Source organism: Sphaerodactylus townsendi, linkage group LG01 (genome assembly GCF_021028975.2).
Source record: "Sphaerodactylus townsendi isolate TG3544 linkage group LG01, MPM_Stown_v2.3, whole genome shotgun sequence".
NCBI lineage: Eukaryota > Metazoa > Chordata > Lepidosauria > Squamata > Sphaerodactylidae > Sphaerodactylus > Sphaerodactylus townsendi.
Genome location: NC_059425.1, coordinates 133,916,208 through 133,941,451, shown reverse-complemented (window position 1 = coordinate 133,941,451; position 25,244 = coordinate 133,916,208). Strand labels below are relative to the sequence as shown.

At 38.9% G+C, this 25,244-nt stretch overlaps 1 protein-coding gene across 3 annotated transcripts in view; it reads right to left on the bottom strand.

Moving 5' to 3' along the window:
- The window catches only part of MDN1 (midasin AAA ATPase 1), a 121,540-nt gene that overhangs the window by 23,808 nt on the left and 72,488 nt on the right, over positions 1–25,244 (bottom strand). For 2 of the 3 annotated variants that reach the window (XM_048494373.1, XM_048494380.1), the window contains exons 52-75: positions 23,697–23,806; positions 22,538–22,671; positions 21,084–21,244; positions 18,955–19,075; positions 18,559–18,763; positions 17,868–18,099; positions 15,238–15,364; positions 14,336–14,503; positions 13,192–13,406; positions 12,522–12,909; positions 11,720–11,829; positions 10,574–11,273; positions 8,773–8,934; positions 7,682–7,955; positions 5,775–5,945; positions 5,428–5,492; positions 4,978–5,073; positions 4,600–4,694; positions 3,957–4,081; positions 2,797–2,934; positions 1,918–2,027; positions 1,674–1,747; positions 742–937; positions 56–212 (exon numbers count right to left, since the gene is read on the bottom strand). In XM_048494373.1, the coding sequence (XP_048350330.1) occupies positions 56–212; positions 742–937; positions 1,674–1,747; positions 1,918–2,027; positions 2,797–2,934; positions 3,957–4,081; positions 4,600–4,694; positions 4,978–5,073; positions 5,428–5,492; positions 5,775–5,945; positions 7,682–7,955; positions 8,773–8,934; positions 10,574–11,273; positions 11,720–11,829; positions 12,522–12,909; positions 13,192–13,406; positions 14,336–14,503; positions 15,238–15,364; positions 17,868–18,099; positions 18,559–18,763; positions 18,955–19,075; positions 21,084–21,244; positions 22,538–22,671; positions 23,697–23,806 (4,334 nt within the window). Of the gene's footprint in view, positions 1–55; positions 213–741; positions 938–1,673; positions 1,748–1,917; positions 2,028–2,796; positions 2,935–3,956; positions 4,082–4,599; positions 4,695–4,977; positions 5,074–5,427; positions 5,493–5,774; positions 5,946–7,681; positions 7,956–8,772; positions 8,935–10,573; positions 11,274–11,719; positions 11,830–12,521; positions 12,910–13,191; positions 13,407–14,327; positions 14,504–15,237; positions 15,365–17,867; positions 18,100–18,558; positions 18,764–18,954; positions 19,076–21,083; positions 21,245–22,537; positions 22,672–23,696; positions 23,807–25,244 lie in introns of all 3 variants that reach the window. The other variant, XM_048494388.1, reaches the window with a different exon arrangement.

Here is a 25,244-nt window from a genome sequence, read left to right as displayed (position 1 = left end):
TGTGGAATTTCATTCTGGAAGTTGGAATCCATTATACTAGTTCTACAGTGCCTACCTATGAACTGGTCAAGGTTTTCTACCAGATCCAGAAATGTGTTGTTCTTCACAAAAGTTGTGCATATCTTTTCCATCCGTTTTGTAAGCTTTGGCAAGCGAGCCTGAAGGGATTCAGGATGGAACACATCTCCTTGGAATTCTTCTAAATGAGCAGTCTGGAAAAAAATCACAACAGCAGAAGCAATGTGGTTTAAATCAGAATGTTGCATAGGCCTATCACGACAGTGCAGAGATTTTACAAGGGGGACTGCGATTTTCACCATGTGCCATTAATATGTTTAAAGGCATCAGGTTTTGTGAATCCAAGCAAACCATAGAGGAGATTAAAAGTAGTTTCCATGAGCAGAAAATATATGCACCCAAACATGCAATTCTGCATTTATAACTTCAAGTGAAATCGCTCTATGCCTTCTCATTTAAATGCAGCTGTAGACAAAACTAAAGAGATCTACATATACAGCCACTGAATCCACATAATTTTACCTCACAAAGTAGAACGAAACAGAGGATAAAGATCATGTTCTATTGTTATCCTGCCTCAGCCACAAACATTTAAACAGCATTTTGCACATACTGTGTAATTTGCTGTTAAAGGGATGAGGGATTTCTTGCATGCAGAGAATTTAGATCTCCACTTAAAAATGCCTAACACTTCACCTGAATGCAAACAAGAACTGTATATACCTGAAAGTCATCTATTTTAACAGCCAGTTTTTTTCTTAATATATTGTGCAGGCTCTGAATTTTACTCTCCTGGTTATCAGATGACCCTTGCTTCTGCAACGAAACTAGTTGCTCATCTCTGAATGTCTCCGTTAAGGCTGATCGACAGGGTTCATTGAGAGTAGTTTCATATTTCTTCATAAATTTAAAAAGGGTCCTAATCACAATGAACAGAAACAGATGAAAATGAACTTCATGACAATATGGTAAAAGGTGAACAGTAACTGAAATAGTTCATCTGAGGTCATCACCCAGTTTTTTATATACTCTGTTTCTCTGAAAATAAGACATCCCCTGAGAATAAGATGTAGTAGAAGTTTTGCTGAAGTGCTAAATATAAAACATCCCCCGAAAGTAAGACGTAGCAAAGTTTTTGTTTGGAAGCATGCCCGTCAGACAGAACACCAGAGCATGCAGCTGTGGAGTGGAAAAATAAGACATCCCCTGAAAATAAGACATAGAACATCTTTGGGAGCAAAAATTAATATAAGACACTGTCTTATTTTCGGAGAAACACAGTATGTGTGTGTTTTGTGAATCCATTGCAATAAGCTAACATGGAATTGATTATTTCATGGGCAGCCCAATCCAGATGGGAGGGAGGACAAATGGGCTTTGGGAACAGCAGAGGGGCGTGCTGACCCATTTGCTCCCTCTGCCAGCATAAGGGGTACCCATGATGGTGGAGAGAGCCAAGACACTAGTGTCCAGCTGCTCCACAGCTCTGCAATGGGCAAACCCGGAGGTGGCTGCCACTACAGAACTGAGCTAGCGTCCAAATGCATGGTGGCATTGGGGGGAAAGGCAGGCTGGGGCATTCCTGTGGGATGAGTTTGACTTTAAATGCCCAGATTTCCAAAATGGCTAACATCAGCAAAACATCTGTAAGCTACCTGTGAGCCTTCTCCACAGACTGTTTAACTGCCCAAAAGCTGACATCGTTCCATTTTGAGATTTTCACAAACTCCTGTAAAGTAAAACAAAGTGAATGAACTGCAATATCCATGAAAAGAAAGGTTATTTATGCCTAGTTTTAGAAGCCAATACAATACTTTGAGCATGACATCACACTTTGGCTTTATTTCCTACAGCTACAGACCAAGAGCCAGTCTTTACACCAAGCATCATTCTTCTTACCTTCAGTTCTTTTTCGATAGGCTGCCGGAGTTCAGTCAGTCTGGCCTGAACACATTCTGAAAACTGCTTATAGTAATGATACACATTCCACAGTACATTGCATAGCATATCTGAAATAAATTTAAAAAGTAATTAAAAATATTGTCTTCCTCAACACTTGCAAGACCAGCGAGGGAACATAAAAAGGAGAGCCCCCTTTTACGGAGTACTTTGCCCGCCCCACACATTTTGGCAGTCTTTCAGCAGGGCAACTGAGCAGGTGAACATGTTCACCTTGCCTGCAGCACTATGGTATCATCCAGAAGCTGATGTATTATGTAAAAAGAAGCCAACCTATGCATTTAAGAATGAAGTAGATGGAAAACAAAAAATGAACTTTGAACAATCTGCCTGTGTCAGGAAGCTCAAACCATGGTATAGGTTCTAAAATTTAGTTAGCACAAGTCTTGGCTTGACATGCCTAAACTGATCTTGCTATTGGTACTGTGCTGAACACATGCACAAAAGAGCTGTATTTGGAAGCAAATCCAGCCTAAAATCCAGAGTGATATAATTTCACGTAGAAGTGGAAAGATGATGTAGCTACACTTAAGTATGTCTGAGTGATCTCAAGTCACACCATATAAGGGGTTAGGGCTTATTTATCTACAACTCCTGAGTAATGCAAGTACATTAACAGACATAGCTGGCCTTATATACCCCAAACAAATGTGAGTAATCAGTTGCTGGGCGACATGAGGCACATATATATACATATATGTGCCTCATGTGGCCCAGCAACTGATATTCACATACACACATGAAGCTTATGTATACAAGAAGCCCAGACCTTTTCAACTACACTGGAAGAGTACTGGCCAATCCAAAATGAATACCTACCATTACCTTCCACCTGTGGCATCAGCAAGACGTGACAGTGGAATTCTAGCAGCATTTGAAGTCGTGTGTGAAATTCTCCCAGGGTGGATCCTTCTATGAAAGCCTGCAGTGTACTGACCACTGCTACTAAATTCATTTCTATTCATTTTGTATTGTTGCAATTTTAAGGATGGAAAGGGGCAAAGGGAGAGATACAATAATTATTTTGTCTTACAAAAAAAATAAAAAAATAAAGTGATGCAGTAGTGAGAAAAACAGTCAAGATCCTGAAAGAAAAAAGACTAATTGGCTGTAATGGAACAGTAATTTTTGTCCCTCAGAAAATTTACTTTTCAAAATTTTAGTGCTGATATCACATTAATATTCTTTTATTTACAATTAAGAAATCTGCATCTAGTACCTGGAATGTGCACTTACTCGCAAACTTTCCTCAGCTATGAAGTAAATTCTCCAGTTCTGCCTTAACTGTAGTTAAGGGAACTACCTGCACAGACCTGAACTTCAGTTAATACTAACCAGGGCATCCTGTCAGTCATGATCTGATACTCAGTTTAAAGAACCAACTCAGTTAATGCTACCTGTGGTTAAGGGGAATAGACGAATGGGGAGGAGGGAATGACCACCCCCAATATTTTTAATAGCAGTAAGATGAACAGTACACAGTACACTGGAACAATGCAAATGCAACAGGAACAAAAAAGGACAAAACTATGATAGCAGTAACTTGTAGAAATCATAATAGTAATCTATATCCTTCTCTGCTACAACACAGTGGCTTTTCCACAGATCAAACTACCAGGATGATTTGTCTCAATACTTGCCTGATTTGCACACACTTCAATATGATTAGCAGTTTATAAACTTTGCTTGTAAAGTGCTTTGAAAGTCAATATGGAGTTAGGCACCCTGTTCTGTCAATATACTTCACATCAAGAGGGGCATTAAAACTGGGGTTTAACTGAGTTACGTAGCCCTGCCCTTTCAGAAGACGCAAACACAGGCATACCATTTACTATGACATATATATTACAACATGCACATCTAGTTTCATAGAGAATTGATTCCTTGGCCTTGTGTTCTCCTCAACACAAGCTTCTCTTTAGGGGATAGCAGTTTTCCTTTTACACAGATATTATTAAATGGTACCCAGAAATAATTACCTTCAGTTTTCTTCTCTATCTGCTGTTGTTGGTATTTCTCTATAATCTGATAGACTGAAAGCCAATGTTTCATTGATTTTTCTGTCTGATGCTGCATTATATTGTCAAGACTAACAGACCAGCAGCTGATAATACAAGTGAAAAAAATTAAGACTGATCAAAACTTAAATCTGTAACACCACCCATATAGGTTTGCATTTAAAATATCTTTAAGCACATATATCTGAGGAAAGATACAAGTTTTTAGAATTTTTCAGAAAATAATTTCTATGAAATGGGTACTCTACATGAACAAAAATGCCAATTCTACAAATTGGAATGTCAAAAACTCTGCACTAACTACTTAAAAATATGATGCACATTGCATAAGATTTAACATGCTTATTTTGCTACTGAATTTTGAACGAATCTTGAACAGAAAAGAACCAGGGAAAATACAAGACAAAAAGTGTTATGGAACCAGTATTAACCAGGTTGCAGAGACAGGAGATGGATGGCCATGTTGGAAGGGAACAAGAAACTGAGCAACTCCATCCCCCTGACTACTGGGAACACACTCCACCATCTCCACTTCCATTAAACACTTTGGTTCATCCCTCCAACAACTAGCATTTTTTAAATAGTCAAAGCAATGGAAAATTACTTCAGCTCTAGTTTATGCCACTGGATGATCAGCTGAGTGACCAATTCAAGGTGTTTCCTCAGAGACACTGCTCGGCTAGCAGCCTCCTCCCAATCCTAAAAGAGGAAGGAATGCTCATCAGACAAGAACCGCAAAGCAATATAAATCACAGGGGAAAAAAACCTTTTCTTGCCTATTATCTAGGCTTTTACTAAAGACAAAACCTACATTTTATTCTTCCACAATATGAGATGTCACCAGAACCTACAAATTAGTCATGTTTGATATGCAAATTTGCTACTTTTTATAACAACTGCTAGTGAACTTCAGAAATTTTGGGAAATCCGTTTCAGAATTAAAAAGCACAGATGCACCTCGCCCCACAACAGGATTTCTAACCTGAGCCTTGACAAGCAGAATTTCTAAGCCATTCAGGAACTTTGAGAGGGGACTGGAGAGTGGAAAGCTACAGATTCTGTCCATCACAACCAAGAGCTGCAAAACAAACATTATGTTGGGTTGTCACTTTTAAGAGTTTTGAATTAAAATCCATATATATAGTAACAAAACAGGTGATTTAGAAAAACAGACTAAGAGACATTTACCGCATAATCTGCTTATAACAAGTAGATCTGTACAAACAAGTTTTGACTCGCAAGATGTGGACAGATGCAACCATACTTAGATTATTAGTACTATATGTAGCTTCCTGGAAAGTTATCAAGGCAATATCTTAGTATTTGGATCATGTGTACATTATGTGTATAGTATTTATTCTAATACACATGCAGGTATCCCATGTAAGTCCATTTTATACTTTTCAAAGTTTAGACAGCATCCATTCCTTACCTGCACAAGCACAGGGTGATCAGGCCATTCTTGCAGCCGTACCCTCACTTCTTTAGCAAAGTTTTCTTTTTTTTTTTTTTTTTTTTTTTTTTTTTTTTTTTTTTTTTTTTTTTTTTTTTTTTTTTTTTTTTTTTTTTTTTTTTTTTTTTTTTTTTTTTTTTTTTTTTTTTTTTTTTTTTTTTTTTTTTTTTTTTTATTGGTGGTTTGTTTGTTTTTTTGTTTTTTTTTTTTTTTTTGGTTGTAATTTTTTTTTTTCTTTTTTTTTTTTTTTTTTTTTTTTTTTTTTTTTTTTGTGTTTTTTTTTTTTTTTTTTTTTTTTTTTTTTTTTTTTTTTTTTTTTTTTTCAACAAGCACAGGTTGGCACTGTTGAACTTGCTGAATATTGGGGTGATGATAGAAGTCATATGGCTCTTCAAGCTGCAGGGTAAGTTCTGAAGTTCCTCCTTCAAAAAGTGTATTCTGCAGTATTGTGCTAGCGAGAAGCTGGCATCCCTGTAGATGGTCATTCATTTCAGAACCTAAGATTTTGGTGGGAAACAGGAAAAGATGTGCAGAATGCAGCCACATGGATCCATAAGCGCTTCACATCATACCCTTAGAGCACTGCTGTCCAAATAGTAAACCATGATCTATAACTATGGTAGAAGCTGTTTTTACCATAGAGTTTTGCCCAAACATCAGTCTCCTACATCATTGATGACATCACTTCTGGAAAAGACTTGTAAGGGGGAGGTGGGGTGGTTCATTTCTGCCCTACCTCCCTTCTCACATTATTTCTTCTTTCCCTCCTTCTAGCAATCCTCACATTTTCACCTTTCCCTGCTTTCTTCTCTCCTTCTTTACTTCTTCCTCTACCTCCCACCCACCAACCTACATTTTATTTGCTCCCTCCATCTTCAGCTATATTTTATTATTTATATATTACCTTTCTTCACAATGGGAACCTGAAGTGGTTAACATAATTTTCTCCTTCATTTTATATTCACAACACTATGACATAAGTTAGGCTAAAAAGCATAACTGGCCCCAAGGCACCCAGTGAGCTTTCATGACAAAGCTGTTGATTTAAACCTAGATTTCCTAGATCCTAGTATGAAACTCTAACCACTACACCACATTGTTTTTATGGGGTGGCTGCTGTTTAAACAGTAGCAAGGTCAGGATGAATCATGGAAGTTGCATGATAGCAGTGGTTGTTGCCAAGTTTTGCTTCGATGAGTCTTCCCTCAAAGGCTACAACAGCCCTGGAAAGAGTCCTGTCTCCTCCCACTACCTTTTACTGACAGAAATCAAGGCTTGAAAGCTGGCAATAGTGTGTGGTTACTGAGCAATAGCCCCACAGGGCATTGGCTTGTTAAAGCTACAGGTGCTTCTTTTATTATTTGGATTTTTTAACAACCCAATTTTTTTTTTACAACCCCAATATTTTCAGGTTGTAGAAAGATTTGTGTTCTCTTTTCATGGTTCCAATCTCTGGATTTAACTATCCGTAGATTTAGCCATGACAAGAATGAGAGATTTTGGTATAGGACATTATTTTAAAAACAACTTCAGAGAGGTCAAATAATGCATATATACTGAAATCTCAGATACTTGATTTAAATGTGACCACCACAGACAATCCAAAACAGATTCCCACTGGGTTTTCCACTCTGTGAAATATCTCCAGTCCCACTGACTTCTATAGCTCTCTACAAATGCAAGTAATTGGAGCCAAAGACAGATATGTTCATTATTAAAAAGCAGAGAAAACAGAAAAATACACTGACTGACACCAAAGAAATGAGAAGTAAACATGTCATATTTCTGCAAGATGTCAGGATTCTGAAGATAAACTATGTAGGAGTCTCAAGCCAATAAACATGTATGAATGAGTTATTACAAAAAAAAACACAGTAAAACCTTTTCCAGAGAAGTAGCCAAGAATTAGACAACTATCAGTAGTAGCAATAAATACAGCAGTGTTTTTCAAACTCTGACCCTGGAGACCCTGGGACATTTTGGATGCTTTACAGTGGGCAACAGCAGAGGAGATTTTGCTCAACTCAGTGAAAGTACAGGGGAATGCTGGACATACTCTGGAGAACATTCTCTGTTCACATGAGCAACAGTGAAACCCCTGAGAAACAGAGTGTACCTTAAAATATGCTTCAGAAACTTCTGCAATACACAGGAAGTTTCATGGCAGACAAGTCAATGCATGGGCTAAAGTGAAACTACTGAAGCACAGAGAACCTCAAGAGAAAAGTCTTACCAATCAAAGGATAAAAATGGGCCACCAGTGAAGCACCAGTCTGGTAGCAGGAGATAAATGTAGTCAAATGATATTTAGTCTGATGGGAGGGCAGGTTTTGCTGATACCACAGCGATCGAGCAAAGTAAAGGCATAGCTGCTGATGAACTGCCATTACGGTTTTCAATGAGCGATGGGAAAGGAGGGGAGTTTCCAAGGTAGCTTCCTTTTCTAAACCATCTTCAGTTTCCAATTCTTCCTCAAGACTTGCCTGAGCTGTCATATCTTTAAAATCCTATAAATCATGGAGATATGTTAAGTAACTAACCAATTAAAACACTTATCCAATAACATTGATTAGTCAATCCCTTCCATTGGTGAGTTAAAGAACCTTTCACCAGTGACTATTTTCAATGCTACTTTCTTATCTAGATTTTTTGTCCATTTATTCCCTTCCAGTAGTGAATAAATGAACAAAAATACTAATCAAAAAAGTAGCATAAAATTGCTGTTAAAACCATCATATACATTTTTTAAATCACCCATATCCCCTTTCCTGCTGGAGGAAAGAAAATGGCAGCACCACTTTACAAAAAGGGAAGTCTCGATAACAGGTGTCCAGAACAATATAAATGCTATTTTACCAAAGTGCTATGTTTCCTGGTATAGATAACAATAGTTTCGAAAGAAATGGTGCTTAAATAAAATTTTAAAACGCTCCCAGAGAATTGAAAGGGGGAGAGGCAGGAATTAGGACCTGGCGGAGCATTCAACATAAAGAAGATCCAAGGAGATGTGGCAAATTAATTCACAAATCTCCTGAGTTCTTTATGTTGAAAAGGATATAGCTATCACCCTTAGCTATTGCCCTTTTAGCATTTGTCTGATGTGGCTTTTATTGGGGCTGCTAGTTTGGAGGCTGCCTTTTAGCAAAACTTTAACTTTTGATGGTTCTGACATAGCTTTTAAATACTTGTGTGTTATAAGTTGCCTCGAGCCATTTATCAGTTTCTTCCCTCTTTTAAATTGTATTTCAGAAGTCCAGCTAGTTTCATCTCTACTTCTTGAAGAAAAAACTTCCTATAAAATTTTCAGTGTCAGTGGTAGCCTACCTTCTCATGAAGAGGAAATTTCTTCCTGAACTCTTTCTCTTCTTCCTCTTCTTCACTCAGTCCAGTTCCGTGGCTTTTTGCCTTGTATCTATACATAATATTTTTATGTTCCTCCTCTTCCTGGGCCAGACGCTCTTGTTCATCCCACTCATTTATAATTACCTAGGAAAACAAACCATCACGAAAAATCTTTGGAGAAATCATAATAATTCCATATGTCTGGTGTTGGTATTACAGTATGCATGCTTGAACTGTGAACATTCAGGTTGCATACATCAAAATTACATTTTTACATAAATCTCTAAAGTTAAAGCTATACACAATACATCAAATAACAAAGGGAAAAATGAAACAACCACAGGAGAAAAGTGGAAGAGAAGAAGAAAAGTAGGTCTCCTTCAAAGGCTCCAAATATAAGAGGGAGCTCTCGTGAGAAGAGAAATCCCCCACTGGCCCTTTCACCCTCCAGCGGCATCTGATCTTTCATCTTCCTGGCTGGCACCTCTTTCTTTGTGCCTCTTATGACTGCCTTCAACCCCCAAGGTTTCTCTCTGCTGCTATTTCTGCACTGTTTATTGGGGTGGTTAGGCAACTTCCAAAATGGCAGCTGCAACCTCACAACATAGTGTCACGAGACTTCATTTTTTTTTCAATCAGCAATGTCATCATTTGAGCAGTGGTTTTTTTAAAATCCCCTCCACTTTCTTCATAGTCTGATTTTCCAGGAAACCTGGATTTGACAATAGGAATATGTGCAAAATGGAAAACTATAATTGAAGAATGGGTCGGTGAAGATATTAGAGATGGCAGAGATGGCCAAATTCACTTTGTTACTTAAAGAAAATAATTTGGTTAAATTTTTGGACAACTGGAAACCCTTAATAGATTATTTGGACGAGACAGAACAAAACAAATTAGTGGTTTTGAAGGATAGCAGATAGTTCAAATAAGATCTAATAGAGAAAAATGTGATGTTTATCAGTATACCTTTTCCCACAAGAAGTTGACAACACAGTTGTGTGTTCTTTGTCGGAAGTCGAATGTGTGTGCCTCTTCATGTCAAAGAGATCCTGATTTCCCTTTAAGACGAAAGAATTGTATTTAAGTGCTGCCTTTGTCAAAACCGTTATGCTTTGCGATGTCAAACATAGCGCTTTGATAAAGGAGTATTTCTAGTGCTCTGGACGGCTAACAGCAATACTTTTGTTTTTCCAGTTGCACCAGCCATTTTGTAGGCTTTGTGCTGTCGCGGGAAACAAAATGGCAGGTGCAACTGTAGAAAAGTGAAAGTGTTGCTGATAGCCGTTTGAAGCACTATAAATGGTCATTTATCAAAGTGCTATGTTTAACATTGCAGCATAACAGTTTTGACGGAGCTGGTGCTTAAATACAATTCTTCAGTCTTAAAGGAGAATCGGAAGGTGATGAAGACAAGCACAAGGACTCCGGTGGAGCATTCCTCCACAAAAAAGGTCCAAGAAAAGCATATTAATTCACACATCTCCTGTCATCTTTTTGTGGAAAAATATATACTAACTTTAAAGATCCAATTTTACTTATGTTGTTAAAGAGCAAAGGGCAATATTTTTTTAATGCTATTACTCACTGCAGACCAAATTGGGAGGTCTTATGGTAAGCATTCTTTTTTCTTGTGATTTTTCTTTGTCTCTTTTGTGATGTAAAGTTAGTTAAGTACTTAACAAAACCCAATCCCTGGGTGGAACCCCCTAAAGATTTTCCTGATGCATGTGGGATGGGCCATGTTCAGGATTACATGATGAAATTATTTTAAATACTTTACCTGACACAGATGTCTAAAAAGCTGCAGAGATTTATGGTCCAGTTCTCCGTTGGACAGCACATAGCAACGAAGATACAATAAAGCATTCACCAGAAGCTGCTCTTGGGTAAGGCACAACCTCTGCTCCTTGTCTGAATCTTCAGCACCGTACCTTTGAAATAGCCTCTGAAGGTTGCGAAGAATATCTAGGGAGTTCACTGAGCACAAGGCATCTGCATGAGAAAGGTATGTGGGGAAGGCCCTTCCAACAGAAGGAAATGAAAGTAGAGAAGCAATAAGAGTGCCAAGTTTGGACAGGCCGGCAACACTGCTCAGTGTTGTTTTATGGACTTCAGAAGCCACAAGTCTCAGGCCATGCTGCACTTGTAAAATGGCCGCCTGCAATGGAGTAACCACATCTGGGAAAGCAGTGAAGTCCTCTGTCAAATGTCTTCTGAATTGATGGTGCGACTGCTGCCAGGCTGCTTCTTCACTGAGAACTTTTTGAACTGCTTGGACAGACGGGGACTCTTCCCCATGGAGGAACTGCACAAGGCGAGTCAAGAGATCCTGCACTTTTGAAATCTGGGCAATGCTGCTGACGTACTGATGAAGCTCCTGATATAAGCAATCATACGAAGGGCTCTGGGGTCTAAAGGCTTGCTTTTGGCGAAAGTTGGCAATCTGATCCTTTAGTCTCTGGATTCTTCGGTGTAACATCCTGGCAGGGAATAAATAGCATAATTTGAAAAGCCAGATAAGTCAATTATGGCTAAAGCTACTTCTTGACTCATCTGTCAAGCACACACATTTGTCTTTCTTTCATAAGAAGAATCCAGTCAACTGCTGCACCTCACTTTTCTTTTTTTAGATTACACATATGACCCTCTGCGGGTCAAATGTAAGTATCATACAGGCATCAATGGTCAAGGTAACCTGTTTAGTTCACAGACTGTCTACGTAGGTCACAAAGTTTCCCATTTACCACAGAGATGGGAGTAAAAACGTTTGCAGGAATTTCTGAGGGCCTTCATTTAAGCAGGGAGTCAACTCAGGACCAAGGGAAGTACCTGGGGTTCTTTATAAGCACCTTGTCAAACCTAGAAACCATGAAGCAAGTATTAACATTCCAGGCACTTCTTCACCCACAGTGAACCCCAATAATACCTAATATGAGGGTGACTGTATCTGCTGATTGTTTCATCTTCAAGATCCTTTCCGGTGAGCAGCTGAGTGGATAGATTGTGTGTTTTCCATTCACATTCTAGATGGTGTAACTGAAAACAGAAAACAAAAATGAGCCCGTTTGATTCAAAGAATAGTCCTGCCATCACAGAGTATGGCAGCTTTTTCTTCTCTACTAATAATCCTCAAATGGTTCAGATTTAGGCTAATCTAAACCAGTGCACCATGGCAGTTAGTCGGGATAATTAAATGGAATCTCCAAGTCTAGAGGCAGTGCTCTTCTGAATAGCAGAAAGCACAGACAGGACCACAGAGGAGGACTGATGCTTTCATGTAGGGCTTCCCTGTAATCTTCCTCAAAAGTATACGGACTGACTATTCAAAACTTATTACTAAATTGAATACGCTCTTGGTCTGATCCAGCAGGACTATTCTAAAACAACAGGGGAGAGAAGATGGAAACAAACAGCGCTTTTGTGCTATTATACAATTTAAACTGTCCTGCTTGTGTATTTTTGTAAATCTTTGTTTATCTGCTTATGCCATTACCTGAAATTATCTATGCACAAACCCCACTATCTGTTCTGGAAGACTAGTAAGTTCTTGTATCTTTGGGTAATGATCATGTTTCGGGTTTTGATACTAAAGCCTGTTATTCATGTTCATTTTGCTTCAAGCAGTAGCAAACTTCTAATACAAGACACACATCTGATCATGTACAATCATATTAAAAATATTAATTGTATAAATGACAAGGAGATCCACTGCAGCTTTATACACGCACCTCTTCCATTGCATACTTGAGCTTGTATTCTCGTTTTACTGCAGGATCAAATCGAGTCTGTGGAAGCCATAAGTGGATCTGCAGAAGCCCTAGGTTCACCCAAAGCCTGCCACTCTGCACTGTTTCAGGCAAGTTCTGCGATCCTCCTTCCTGCCCACAGAACTGCTGCAGACAAGTCATCCAGAGACAGAGAACTTCTTCAGGGAATATGTCCTCAGCGGCAACTTCCTTGAGTACTTTGAAAATGTACTGCAAAGCCACTGGGTCTCTGGAAGAAAGCTTATCACAACTTTTGAGGTATTCATCTTGCATCTGTACAGGAACCAGGTCTTTAAGAGCCATAAGTTGCTTGTCTAATATGGCAAGCTGGAACCTAGAATCAGTAAATCTGTAAGAAAAAAAGAGGATTTCAATTACAGATAAATCAGTTGTCAGTAACTGGAGACCCCTGAACTGATTTTGTCAGCCTCAGCAACACAGTAGCAGCAAAAAAGGGACTAGAGAAACATGTAGGGAAAACAGTAGTTGTAGCAGTAGAATTTGTCAACAACCCACCATCCTCCTTTCCATTTTCCATTAACAGTAGCTGTTATCTAAGAAGAGGCTCAACAAGTTTTTTCTGTCTTCAGAAAACAGGAGTAAGGAAAAATCAACTGTTGCTTGCCAATACCTAAATTCAGCCGTGGAGGAAAAGGCCAAGTTGTTCCACAGAACCGCACTGACTTCCTGAAGCTGCTGTGCTCTCTCCAGCCATTCTCCCAGTGTCACATTGGAGGCTGACAGAACAGGAAGGCCAGACACATCCCACTGGTTCAGCTTGCTGCTACTAGTTAGAATTTCAGAGAGGCACTTGGAGAAAATGGCTTGATTCAAAATACCCACACCCTAATTTAGGAAAGATCAAAATATGAGTTCTACATCAATGCATCCACATTAAAATAAAAACAGAACTGAAGCCATTGACCCTAAACAGCTAGGCATATTAGAGATCGTCATCAAAAATTCCAAACCATCTTAATATAATTAGCGTATAAACTTCCATAGTCAACATTTCTGCCATGTTTAACTGGCTATTTAAGTAAACATTCCAATTTGAGTACTCAAATCAGCAACTTCACAAGAGATAGGAATCAAATTAGTGCAACATTCCCTGTATATTTGTATGAATGTTTATGCCCCTATTTTACTGGGGAAACAGAAACAGTTGGACTACATTGCCTACTGTACAATGTCCTTAGACACATTTATTCAGCCTGTCCTTCAAAAAATTCCAGGAAAATCAGAGGACCAATCACTTCCCTTCTCCTGACTGACATTAGCCTGGAAGCTCAGTTGCAAGATTCTGTGCAATTGCCAGAGGCTACTGAGGTACAATGTGACTTAGTATATGAATTTTCTAGTTTCATACTTTTCCTATATCTTTCATTATACTTTTACTGCATATATACCTTTAGAATTATATATATTCTAAAGTTTAAAATCTGCATGCCTAATTTTGCTAGCCTTTGATCCTAATAAATTCTTCTTCTTCTTGGACACACACAGACACAGTTCCTTGGGTTTCCACAATAAAGTGCCAGCACGCACTTTATTTCAAAAACTGAAAACCACCTTCTGATTAATGGGCAGTTCAGTGGTACTTCTGTTAAAATCATCTTAGAACACCAGCTTGAATCTGTATTTTAGGCTCACTCAAGTCTTTCTTAAGTTCTAACAGCCAATTAACATTCCAAGCAAGATAGTGAGATCTTTTAAACATGTACACTATTTTGTGTTTAACCATTAATATAAATGTCTAGGTTTTACCACACAACCTTGAGAGAACAGTCCATGAGGGATTTGGGTATCTTTTTCTCTTCCACAGATACTAGCTTCCAAGTTAGCCAGTGCTCTGGATCTGTGGTTACAGTAGTATTCCAGAATGACGCTAACACAGCACTAACCAGCTCTGACCAGAAGAGAGAAATTTCTTCTGAAGAGATCTAAGGTGTAAGAGGAAAAAAGAGTGTATGGTTCAAGCCAAAGTCTCCAAAAGTATTTGCAAGAAACATCAACATGCTCCAATAAAAGCAGGTGGAACTTTTGGTTATTTCCACCTTAGCTAGAATTTTCATTATTATAAATTAAGGGCAGGTACATTTTCTGTCCCATTGCTGGAAACAAACTTCCCAGTCCCAAACAACAAAGAACAGAATTCCCCCATCACACCCCACCATTGAAGAAATTACATGCATAAATGAACTACTGCAATATATCCTGATCAGAGGCAAGCTGTAAACATGAAGGTGTGAGATGAAACCAATGTCAGAAATAACCTCAGCACTTTTAGTACAGTAATAGCTATCCAGCTATGCAATGCCAAACACTTGAGGTGCGGCACTCCTGTCTCTGGAAGAAGGGGCAGCAATGTCCCTTGATTTCTACCTCCCAGTGCAGAACATCACTATTGGGGGTGGGGCTCAGGGGATTGCAGGAGGTAGAGAAGGGATTGGCTTACACTTCCATGAGCTCCTTGGAAGAAAGGAATCAATATTTTCTAATCTAATAAATAAATAATCCACAATACGTTTTTGAACACTCTGACTAGATGCCATCTTATTTAGTTCTCCATTACCCATAAAGGCTATTAAAAAATGAAAGCCACATGGGCACTTCTGTGTCCAAATGCTAAGTTAACTTCTTTAAGATTTGCCCCATTTGTCTTAGTTATCCTTACCGTATGAAGCTGCAACAGGCAAAAAAGTCCTTGAAGCTGCTGAGAGGTAGCAGGTGTAAACTTAAGGCAGAATGCAATAAACTGCCTTATTTCTGAGCTGACAGTTAGCTGATGGTTGCTGTCTTTCCTGACAAAAACAAAATTTAAAAATTTAAAACTGAAAGGTGAAAACCATTATGTATGTACTATCTCTATGCTGTTAGGAGAGACCTAAGTAAAAAGATAAATAGGGTGAAAAACCACACCATTTATTTTCAAGCAGAGTGAAAACCATCACACTTCTTTCAATGGATGACAAACAGTGTGGGATGGAGTGGTGTCACATCTGTGCTGTGAAAAGTCAGTACGAAAATATACCATGCCCATGCCAGTCTAGGGATGGTAGATGAAGATAGGCCCTACTGAGCTTGGGCCTTCAAACTGTGGAAGGAAGATGAAACCATCAATGGACAACGCTGGATGGGAAAAACCCTAACTCATATTCTATCTAAGGTTGCCCAGGCCCAGTATGTATATGGAACTATGCCTAAAAGAGACATAGAGAGAAAGGTCTTCCTTCTGAAGTCCACAAAAGGTACCTCTTTCCCTGGTGCCTTTCCCAGCTTCACACACAGCTCAGGCACATGGGAAGCCTAGAAGTAAAAAGAGGCTCTACTTGGCTTGCAATCAAACAGTAATGATGTAAAGACTGTAGCAGCAGTAATGATGTAAAGACTGTAGCTGCAGCATATAGTGCTAAATTAAATCACCGGATGGCCAATACCAAAATCAAACAAATTATATCACTGCAAATGGAAAATGGAGACGTTCTATTTCTTAAAATAAGATCAGGAGCTGACTGTAGTACAGAGCATTAATTGTTAATATCAAAAAATAGAATAAAGCTAAGAAAACCACCAAAATATTCATAGTGCCAAAATACAATCTAAACAACATTCCTGAAGAGTTGAAAGACCAACGTAAAGATTTGCATTACTAAATGCAAGTGAAGGTGGAACAGAAGACTTATGGGTTGAAACCAGGTTCAGAATCCACGTAAGAATACTTTTGTACCACAAAAGCTTGGCCGTCCTAAAGTCCAACCAATTAGTGAATTGTTATAGATACATGATGAGAACAAATATGGGGGAGGATCAAATTTCTCCAATTCTAGCTCTCTATGAAATTCCTGACCTGGAAACAATTTGATCATGGGATGCTAGTAAAATTCATGGCTGTGTATTAAAGATGCTCTATTAGACAACAATGCGGTTGCCACCCTGAAATACTCCCCATGGTTCTCTCGAGTTAAAAAGAACAAATGTCTTACAAATCTCAAGGATGCAAACCTAAGAAAATCATTTACACCCCTGAGATTTCAGTTGTTTAAATCAGAATATTTACTGGGGAAATATGCCGGAACACCAAGAGAGTTATGAGTTTGCAGATGTAGACTAAAGCAGTGTGAGGACATAATACATTACACACTCTACTGCCCTTTTTATGCTGTTTTCCGTACCAAATGTATCAATGACATCCTGATAGGCCTGACAGGCAATGTGGAGGAGAAGGTTTGCTTTCTTAAGGCTGATGTTTTTCCTGAGGTTACAACTAAAGTAGCGACTTTTATGTTTCTAGCAGCAAAAATTAAAGAAAACTTAACTAAAGCTCCAACTTTAAAAGCTATGTTGTAACATAGGTGGCCAAATCCCCTCATATTTTCAATCTGACTTTGTCTTAATTATATAATTAAATATTATTATTTTGTTGCTGTATTTCAATGCCATACAATTATTCTATTTGTATTTTTCAAGCTTATATAATAGCCTCTTTTTTGGATTTTAATGCTTTGGACAAATCTCATATTGAGTTTTAATTTTTATGTAAACTCTTGGGAGCTGGGCTACGGTTGAAGTCTTATACATGCGTGTATGGCCCATGGCTAATAAACGTGAATTTGATTGACAGATTGATATTATCAAGGAAGAATGAGCAAAGACTATTTCTGTAGCCAAAAAATAAAAAAGTAATAAAATGAAAGCCTTGGTGGATGGCTGATGAAACTCTCAAAGATAGATAAGAAGAAAAAGGTGACAGAAACAGAATCCAAAGTCCATATGCAGCATTCCAGAGACTCCCAAAGAGAATTATCATAATAACCAATGTAAAGAAATAGAAGAGAACAACAAAAAAAGAACAAGAGATCTGTTCCACAAGAGCTGCAAAATCAAGGAAATGTTTGAAGCATGTTACGCATGCTGAAAGGTCAATATGAAAATATATCAACAGGAGAAAATAAAGAAAAGATGAGAACAATATACCAAAGAACTATACAGAAGAGATGAAAGGATGTCACTATGTTAAAAAAATCAAAAACACACTACACAGAAGCAGACATTCTCAGCACAGAAGTGGATTGTCCAACTGTTGGATCAGTGGGTCCTATGGCTGCATGTTTTACAGACTGCTGCTGCTGCTGTTGTTGTTGTTGTTTGTTGTTGTTTGTTGGGTGGTGGTGGTGGTTGTATACTGCTCTCCCCTGAAGGGCGGTATATCTTTATCTAGCAATATATGCAACACTGAGACCTCACACTGAGTTTTCAAAGTTACAACAGCAAGAAAACCTCTTAATTCACAGAAAAAACACCCACCTTTGAAAATAAGCCATGGAAACACAATCTGCAGTTAGTTTGTACTGCCACAACAGTGCCAGATACTCCATTGCAGGCCACAGTTGTACTCTACAGTGGAGCTGAGTCAACAAGGCAGAGTCCATCGGCTTGGACATAGTGGACTCAGCATACTTTTCTTCAAGAGATTCAACCAAGACCCTTTCTTGTTTCAGCTTAGAATGCTGGAGATTCACAAGGGTCTGCAATTCATCTATAAGACATAAAGGAGCACAAGCTGAAATTCAAATAAACCCAGGAGACAGAATGGAACCAAGAAATACCTATCCAAATTGCATATATTCTTAGAAGAGTTTGGATTTCTACCCTGCTTTTCTCTCCTGTCAGGTCTCAAAGCAGACTCCATTCCTTCCTCTTCCCCACTACAGACACCTTCTGAAGTAAGTGGAGCTGAGAGAGTTCTAAGAGAACTGGAGATAGCCCAAGATAACCCAGAAGGCTTCATATGTAGGAACAAGGAAACAAATCCAGTTCACTAGTTAAGAGTCTACTGGTCATGTGGAGGAGTAAGGGATAAAATCTGGTTCTCCAGTTTAGAGCCAACTGCTCTTAACCACTCCACCACACTGGCTCTTAAAGCAGCATGCCATGCTAATATCTATGACAGGCTCTTTAAACTGTGGATTGTAACAATTCAAGGAAAGACACTTACCTGAACTAATATCCTCCAAGTGATTAGCTCTGAGGACTAGGCCTTGAGCCTGAAGCAATGCTTTTCTTATCTTCCATTCAGTGGCAGTGGTTTTCAGAGTACAAATCTGCTGCTGACCATCCCCAAGGGCAGGTCTCAGCTCCAGGATATTAAGTGCTTTTGTGAGCCTTTGCAGATGGGCAGCACACTCTACTACTTTTTGATCCTGCAAATATAATTTTTTTTAAAAAAGAATATCAACTCTAGCCTTGAACAATAACTATTTCACTTCATTGTTCACAGAGGGAAAAAACCCTATGACATGACTAATGTTGAAGTAACGTTGAAGTAACGTTTGTAACAATTTATATGAAGGAGGCAGATTGTCATTTATTACTATGCTTCCACAGCACATACCTTGAAAGGAAGGGGCTTTCCCAAACACTTCTGCAGCTTCTTAACACTGGCAGAAACACCAATGGGACTTGCCAGACTTAGGTGAATTTCTTGCACAACAGACTGAATATCTCTGAACAGCCTTAAAATGACAAGAGGGAACAAAGAAGATAAACGCTTATTTAGCAAAGAATACATACTAAATAAACAGATGCCAAGAAAACTTCATACCACCATAAACTAGTTGGTTTCTACAGTCTGGCTGAGACACTTAGAAGTCTTCACAGCATCACCTGCAGGAGAAAGCCCGCCTACTGGTAAGGAATACAGGAAAGTATCAGTCTGATTAACTGGTACCTCCATGTGGAAACTCCGCAGCTGATACCACAACCGGTATGTCACTTTCCACTGGGGTTGGGTCTGAGTCCGAAGCTGTCTCACCTTCCAGGGTTGCTTTAGTTTATTTTATTTATTTATTTATTTTTATTTTATTAATTCGGCTTTTATACCGCCCGATCCCCGAAGTTGACAAATGTCCGAGGATGGAGTCTCAGAATAAAGCAAGAGAAAGGGGTTTCTTTTCACCCCAGTTCTAGACTCTGCTTTGCCAATTACCTGTTTCCACCTACTGGGTTTGGCTGTTCCTGGTCCTGGATTTTGAATGCTTCCCCAAGGGAAAGCTAACACTTGGCTCAGCCAATTCTCCCTCCCCAACCCAGCCTGAGGAGTGATGGGCTGCTGGACCAAGGGATTCTTGTTGCGGGTTTGTGGGCTCATGAGTCCTTCGTCGAACTTTTAAAAGAGCAGGCCGCCCAGCCTCTCTTTTAAAGAAGGTGTCCTGCTCTACCTACCACTTTGTCAGAGCTCCCTGAGGTCTCAGTGCCATGATCACCTCTGCTAGGAACTTGGGTGGGTTGGCTTCTACTGTTGAGCATACTGCTAAGAGCTAGCTGGGCTCCTTCAAACTGGTTGACTCCTGAGTAGACTCTGTCAAGGCCATGCCCTGCTGTTACTTGACATACAATTTTCTCAGCCTTGGGACTTGCTGGCACAGCATGCCTTCAGTGGGGCTTGCAGTCCCCTAAGGTAAGTGTGGTGGTGAAAGTATTGACCCTGACGCAGCACTATGGTGACAATTCATGACAGGGGATGCTTCTCACAGGCACTGGTGTTACAATATCATTCACATGAATCAGATTTAATACACTCTAACCATTACTGGGGTGAATTAGCTACCCCTGATTTTATTTTTGTGGGTAGAATGCATACAGTAGTGCCTGTACAACTTTGTAGTCTTAGGATGTTATGACCAAGTAGTAAGCAATGTCACGAAGCACCTACTAGTTTCTTCTTACAGTTTGCTTTCAGAAAACAAAAATGTACTCAGGGTAAAAAACCCAGACCAGAAATCTATTCTTTCCTCTCCAAGGTAGTTTTTTATCCATACTGCAGCAAAAGAGCAGAAAAATACCCAAAGATGCTAAAGATTATTAAATTTTGGTGATTTCTTTTAAAATGTATGGACATTTATATTGCTTGTTTATTATCTCAGATTCCAAACATAGTTTTTTTTGTTTCCAATTAAAAACAAACGAAAAGAATCATACTGTGTAAGCTATTCAATATGCAAAAGGAATGGGTTCAGTATACACAGAACAAACATTCAGCCTTATGTTAAAATATTTTTTGAAGATCTGGATATTTTAGTCCTATGAAATACAATGACTTCTGGCATCAGAAACACTTCTGTTTTTGACAAACTTTTCTACCCAAAGACATACTGCAATGTGGCCTGAAATAGAAATATCCCCCTACCAAATGAAATATCTAGTATGTTTTTCAGAACTTGTTTACAGATTAAGAGTGCAGTATATATTATCTTCTGGCTGTAATATATCGTATCGCAATGACATTTTCCTCTTCCTAAACATATACAAGTCACAGAGAAATTCTAGGAATGATAGTCATGCAAGCAGTGAGAAGCTTTAGAAACAAATCTGAAAATTATAAATCATAGAAACAGCAACACAGGGCTTAAAATTATACTTTGTCTATGCTTTCGTATTTAAGAGTTACTGTTAAGCAAATCTAATTGTCGGATTGAAGCAGGACTGTGAAACAGAGATGCATGAAAATCAAAACTAGCATACCTGTGCTGCTCATATCCACTCAGCAGTTCAGGAATGTTGCTGATTAGGTGTTTCACCACCCAGTGCCAGTGAAGAGACAAGAGCACCAAGCCAAGAGGATCTACAGCCACAGAGTCAGATGTTGTCCAAAACCGATCACGCCACAGTAAGCAGTCCAGTATCTAGAGGTCAGAATGGATTATATAGTTTGCCCACCTTCCATATACCCCGAAATATATTTGAGGCTGTACACAGAATACATTTGTGTTAGAAGCTATGATGGATTTTTTTTAAAAGTTAACAGTTGGTAGCAATGAAGCATTATCCATGAAGCAAACTAAATTCACAAACATCCTCATACAAGCAACTTGGAACATATGTGGCTGAAAGTATTTGAACCAGGGACCAATTAAGGTCTGAAAAAGCAGTGTATCATTGTAAAGTGCCTTTGTGGCAGAACCTGCATAAAGAAAGAGTCCATCGGATGTCAGGGGAAATTGCGTGCTTGTGTGGACAACTGACTCCTGCTCCTAAAGGATGACTGGAGCCAGGAACTACTTTCACCCATCCTAATTTTGTCAAACAGCAAGAGGGAGACTTTTTAAATTGACCTTGTTTTTTTCATTATTCTTTCAATTTGTGATGGGACAATGCAAATCTGGTATGCTACAAGATTACGATGATGATTACCAAAGACCTCCTAAATCTTTCACAGGGACAACTACTCAAGGCAAGCTATCAAAAGAAAAAGGAAGACATACATCCTGTCTTTTATAGCTTGAGATAACAACTCTTTTATTGTGCAGTCACAGCAGAAAGAGTGTGCTAGTATTCCTTTGGCCTTTTCAAGGTCTCAACAAAATAAGACTACCTGCTTGAAAGAAAGACAGGAATGACCTAGGTTCTTAAACTGGGGCCAAAAAATAAGTACAGATAAACTGCTTTCAGTTTCTCCAGAAATTTAACTTTGCATCTCCTTTGAATAGATTCAAGTTTTAACTAGTGGCATTCTTGCTTTCTTTCCTGCAATTGCTATTTTTGAGTGCCCTAAAATCAATTACAGATAATTTTCCTGACTGTCAGTGGAATTCAGAAAGGTTTTCTTTTTGAGCGATGCTGGAGATAATATGAACATGGATTTAGCGAATCACACGATCTGTTATGTGCTAAAACCACGCATTGATTTTTGAATTGGATATTCCTGTATGTCAGCTACAGTGACTACACCTTCCCATTCTGCAGGATCATCCACCAACAGTAGAGGACAGACAGGTGTACTGTTTTGTTTCTTAAGCTTTCAGTTCCACAGAAACATAATGATGCAATTAAAAGATCAAAGGATTTTTAAAAACTAGTGAGGGAGGGAAAAAGCAATAACTAGTGAGTGAGGGAAAAAGCAATAACAAACTTGTGGAGAAAGGAAATGTCTAATTCTCAAATAACAAGCAATTGTCGCAAAAAGGATTTGTACTTACTTTGTGTAATTTTTCATCAGACATATCCACTTGAGCAAACTTTACCCAGTTTAACACGTAGGCATCCCAGTGTTCAAAAAATGCAGCAAGATGAGCCACCACAGGATGTGGAAGTGAGTTATAATTACCCGAGTCTTCATTTCAACATTAAAATTAAAGAAGAGAGCATTACTACAACTGGTAAATGTTAAATTAGCAACTATCAACAGGTGATTCAATTTGCGATCAAGTATTTTATTTAGACATGGTAGTGCCTGAGACAGAGCCCCATCTGAACTCCTTACATAAAAGCTGAATAGTTTGTGAAGGCATTGATGGTACACTGCACCATTCAATTGTATTTAATTTTCTTATTCTTTCTCCTTGCTCAAATAGCTCAGTGTCTGAGGATTGCTGTATTTAATACTATATTTCTGACAACTATGAAATGTGCCATTTATTTTTATCTTTAAATCACTCTAACTGTACCTGTAGACACTGAAGTGTGACATTCCAAACTCTAGAACAAATGTAAATACAGATTACTATGTATCTACCAGAAGATCATATAAAAACAAATCAAAACAAAATGTGAGCTTGTGAATTAATTCTGTAAGTGTAGAATTTGTTTTTCTTTTTCAACAAACCAATGATGTTTACAAGAGCCCACTGAAACCAACACCCAATTGGAAAGAACCATCAACTACAGATATCAATATGACCTCTCTCCCAAACGTAAGCTGGCTTACAATGCTTCAAAATACAAAAGCAGAAACACTTAACTCACAAAATTAAACCAGCCAGTTATAATAATACAAAATCATTTAAACGGGTAGGAAATCAAAATGCTTCTGAAAAAAGGTGAGTCTTGCTCCCTCTACAAAAAGAAACAGCAGGTCTGGAGCTCTTAAAAATAATTCTCCAGCCTTTTAACAACTGCAGCAAACGCCCTGGTTCTTCTTAAAGATATCCTTATCTTATCTGGTGCAAAAACAGAGAGCAGGCTGAATACCGAAAACCACACTGGAACCTACATGGTAACTACAGTCTCCACCTGCAAAGAAGAAATTCTCTGTACCTTTATAAAGGCAACACTTCCTCTCCTACTATCTTTTTATGCAATAACTTTTCATTGTTAAAAACAAAGAAACGAATAGAAAAACAGGAATACAATGGATACCTTTGTGAAACTCTAGAGATACCCTTAAGGCACTATTTTTTGGTTTTTTGATGTTAATCAGGCTTCTTTCAACATAGTTCTTTTTTTCTCGGTCAAGAAATAATATTGCCCTGCAAACACAATGTAACACTGGATGTCATAAAAAATGTCAAGATACAAGCAAGTCAGAACATTGTGAGAGGCTAAATTACAGCCCCATAAAAGGCACCCCGGACAGCAATTTATACAGTCCCATTAAAGCAGTAGAGACATCACACAATCCTGGAGTTAAATGGATCTTGCCTGGAGAATTTATCAACATTAGAATAGCAAAACAGGTGGAGAAGAAGATGAGAGGCTATGAGTAATGGGAAGAGATTAGAAAAAAAACAGTCTGGGAGTAACAGGGGAGCAGATAAGAACGGATTGTTCAAGAAACAATATGATATGGAGGTAAGTTTGAGAAGATGCTGAAGGAGCCAATAAGAAATAAACCTATTGTAAGCATTAAAAGGGCAGCAAAGGGAAACATGGGTAGCTCAATTTGGGGGGCAGGGGGGACGACAACAAACTGGCTCTTGGAACTGATAAAGGGTTGTGCTGGACTGTTTGCTCAAACTGTCCATATAAGTGGCACTTGCGCCAGCAATAAGGGCAAACAGGGTGGCAGGTGGGCACCATGGAGCTCTGTGGCACCCGAATCAGAAGTGAGCTCTGACCCCAGAGCTGTGCTGGCCTAAACCTAGCTGCCAGCACAGCTAGGGGCGGGCTACAGGAGTTCCCAGGGACAGAGCTGACCTTAGTCAGCTTCCAATGGGCTTTCGGCCAGGGAACACCTCTGGTATAGGAATCTGAGATATGCCACCCCAAAGGGTAGAAAAAGTCTGATCTGCCCTATGGGGATTGGCGATCCCACTGCCATTCTACACCTTTCTATCACTGTAAGGTAGATTTTCCTGCTTTTTTACTTTTCAGGTCCCTCAGGACTGAATAGCCTTTTTTGTAACATGTGATGGTTTAAGGCTATCATTCTAAAAGTATACCACTTAAAAGTGTAGAATGACCATTGCTTATCCACCATGACAGGTCCTTCTCCTCTGAGTGATGGAGGACATCTTGTGGGTGATTCCTACCAATTATCCAGGGAGGAACGAACAAATTTACAGTTTCCTGTTTCCGGTGGGCATTACCCCCTGACCCATAGTTTAGATAACTCCTGACAGTTGTATAATTCAAGTAACTCATAAGTTATAATAAACAGTTTAAGAACATGGAAAGGTAAAGATAGAAGGATGTGGCCTTGAGGATCCTGTAGGAACCCTCAGGTAATCTAAATACTGACTTGGAGAGAAGTCGAAAGAACTTGTGTACCCATATGATGGCTGCCTGTGACACTATGGAGGCCATAGTGGAAGCCCTGATTTATATGGCTATGGCCTTGTGGATCTTCCTGGAGAGCCTTCTAGTTGATGGTGTCATAAATGTGTCCCACTCTGTCCTCAAAGACAAGATCAGAAGACTGGAGGGTTGCTACAGGAACATCTATAAGGGGGCCTTGTAAGAGCTCGT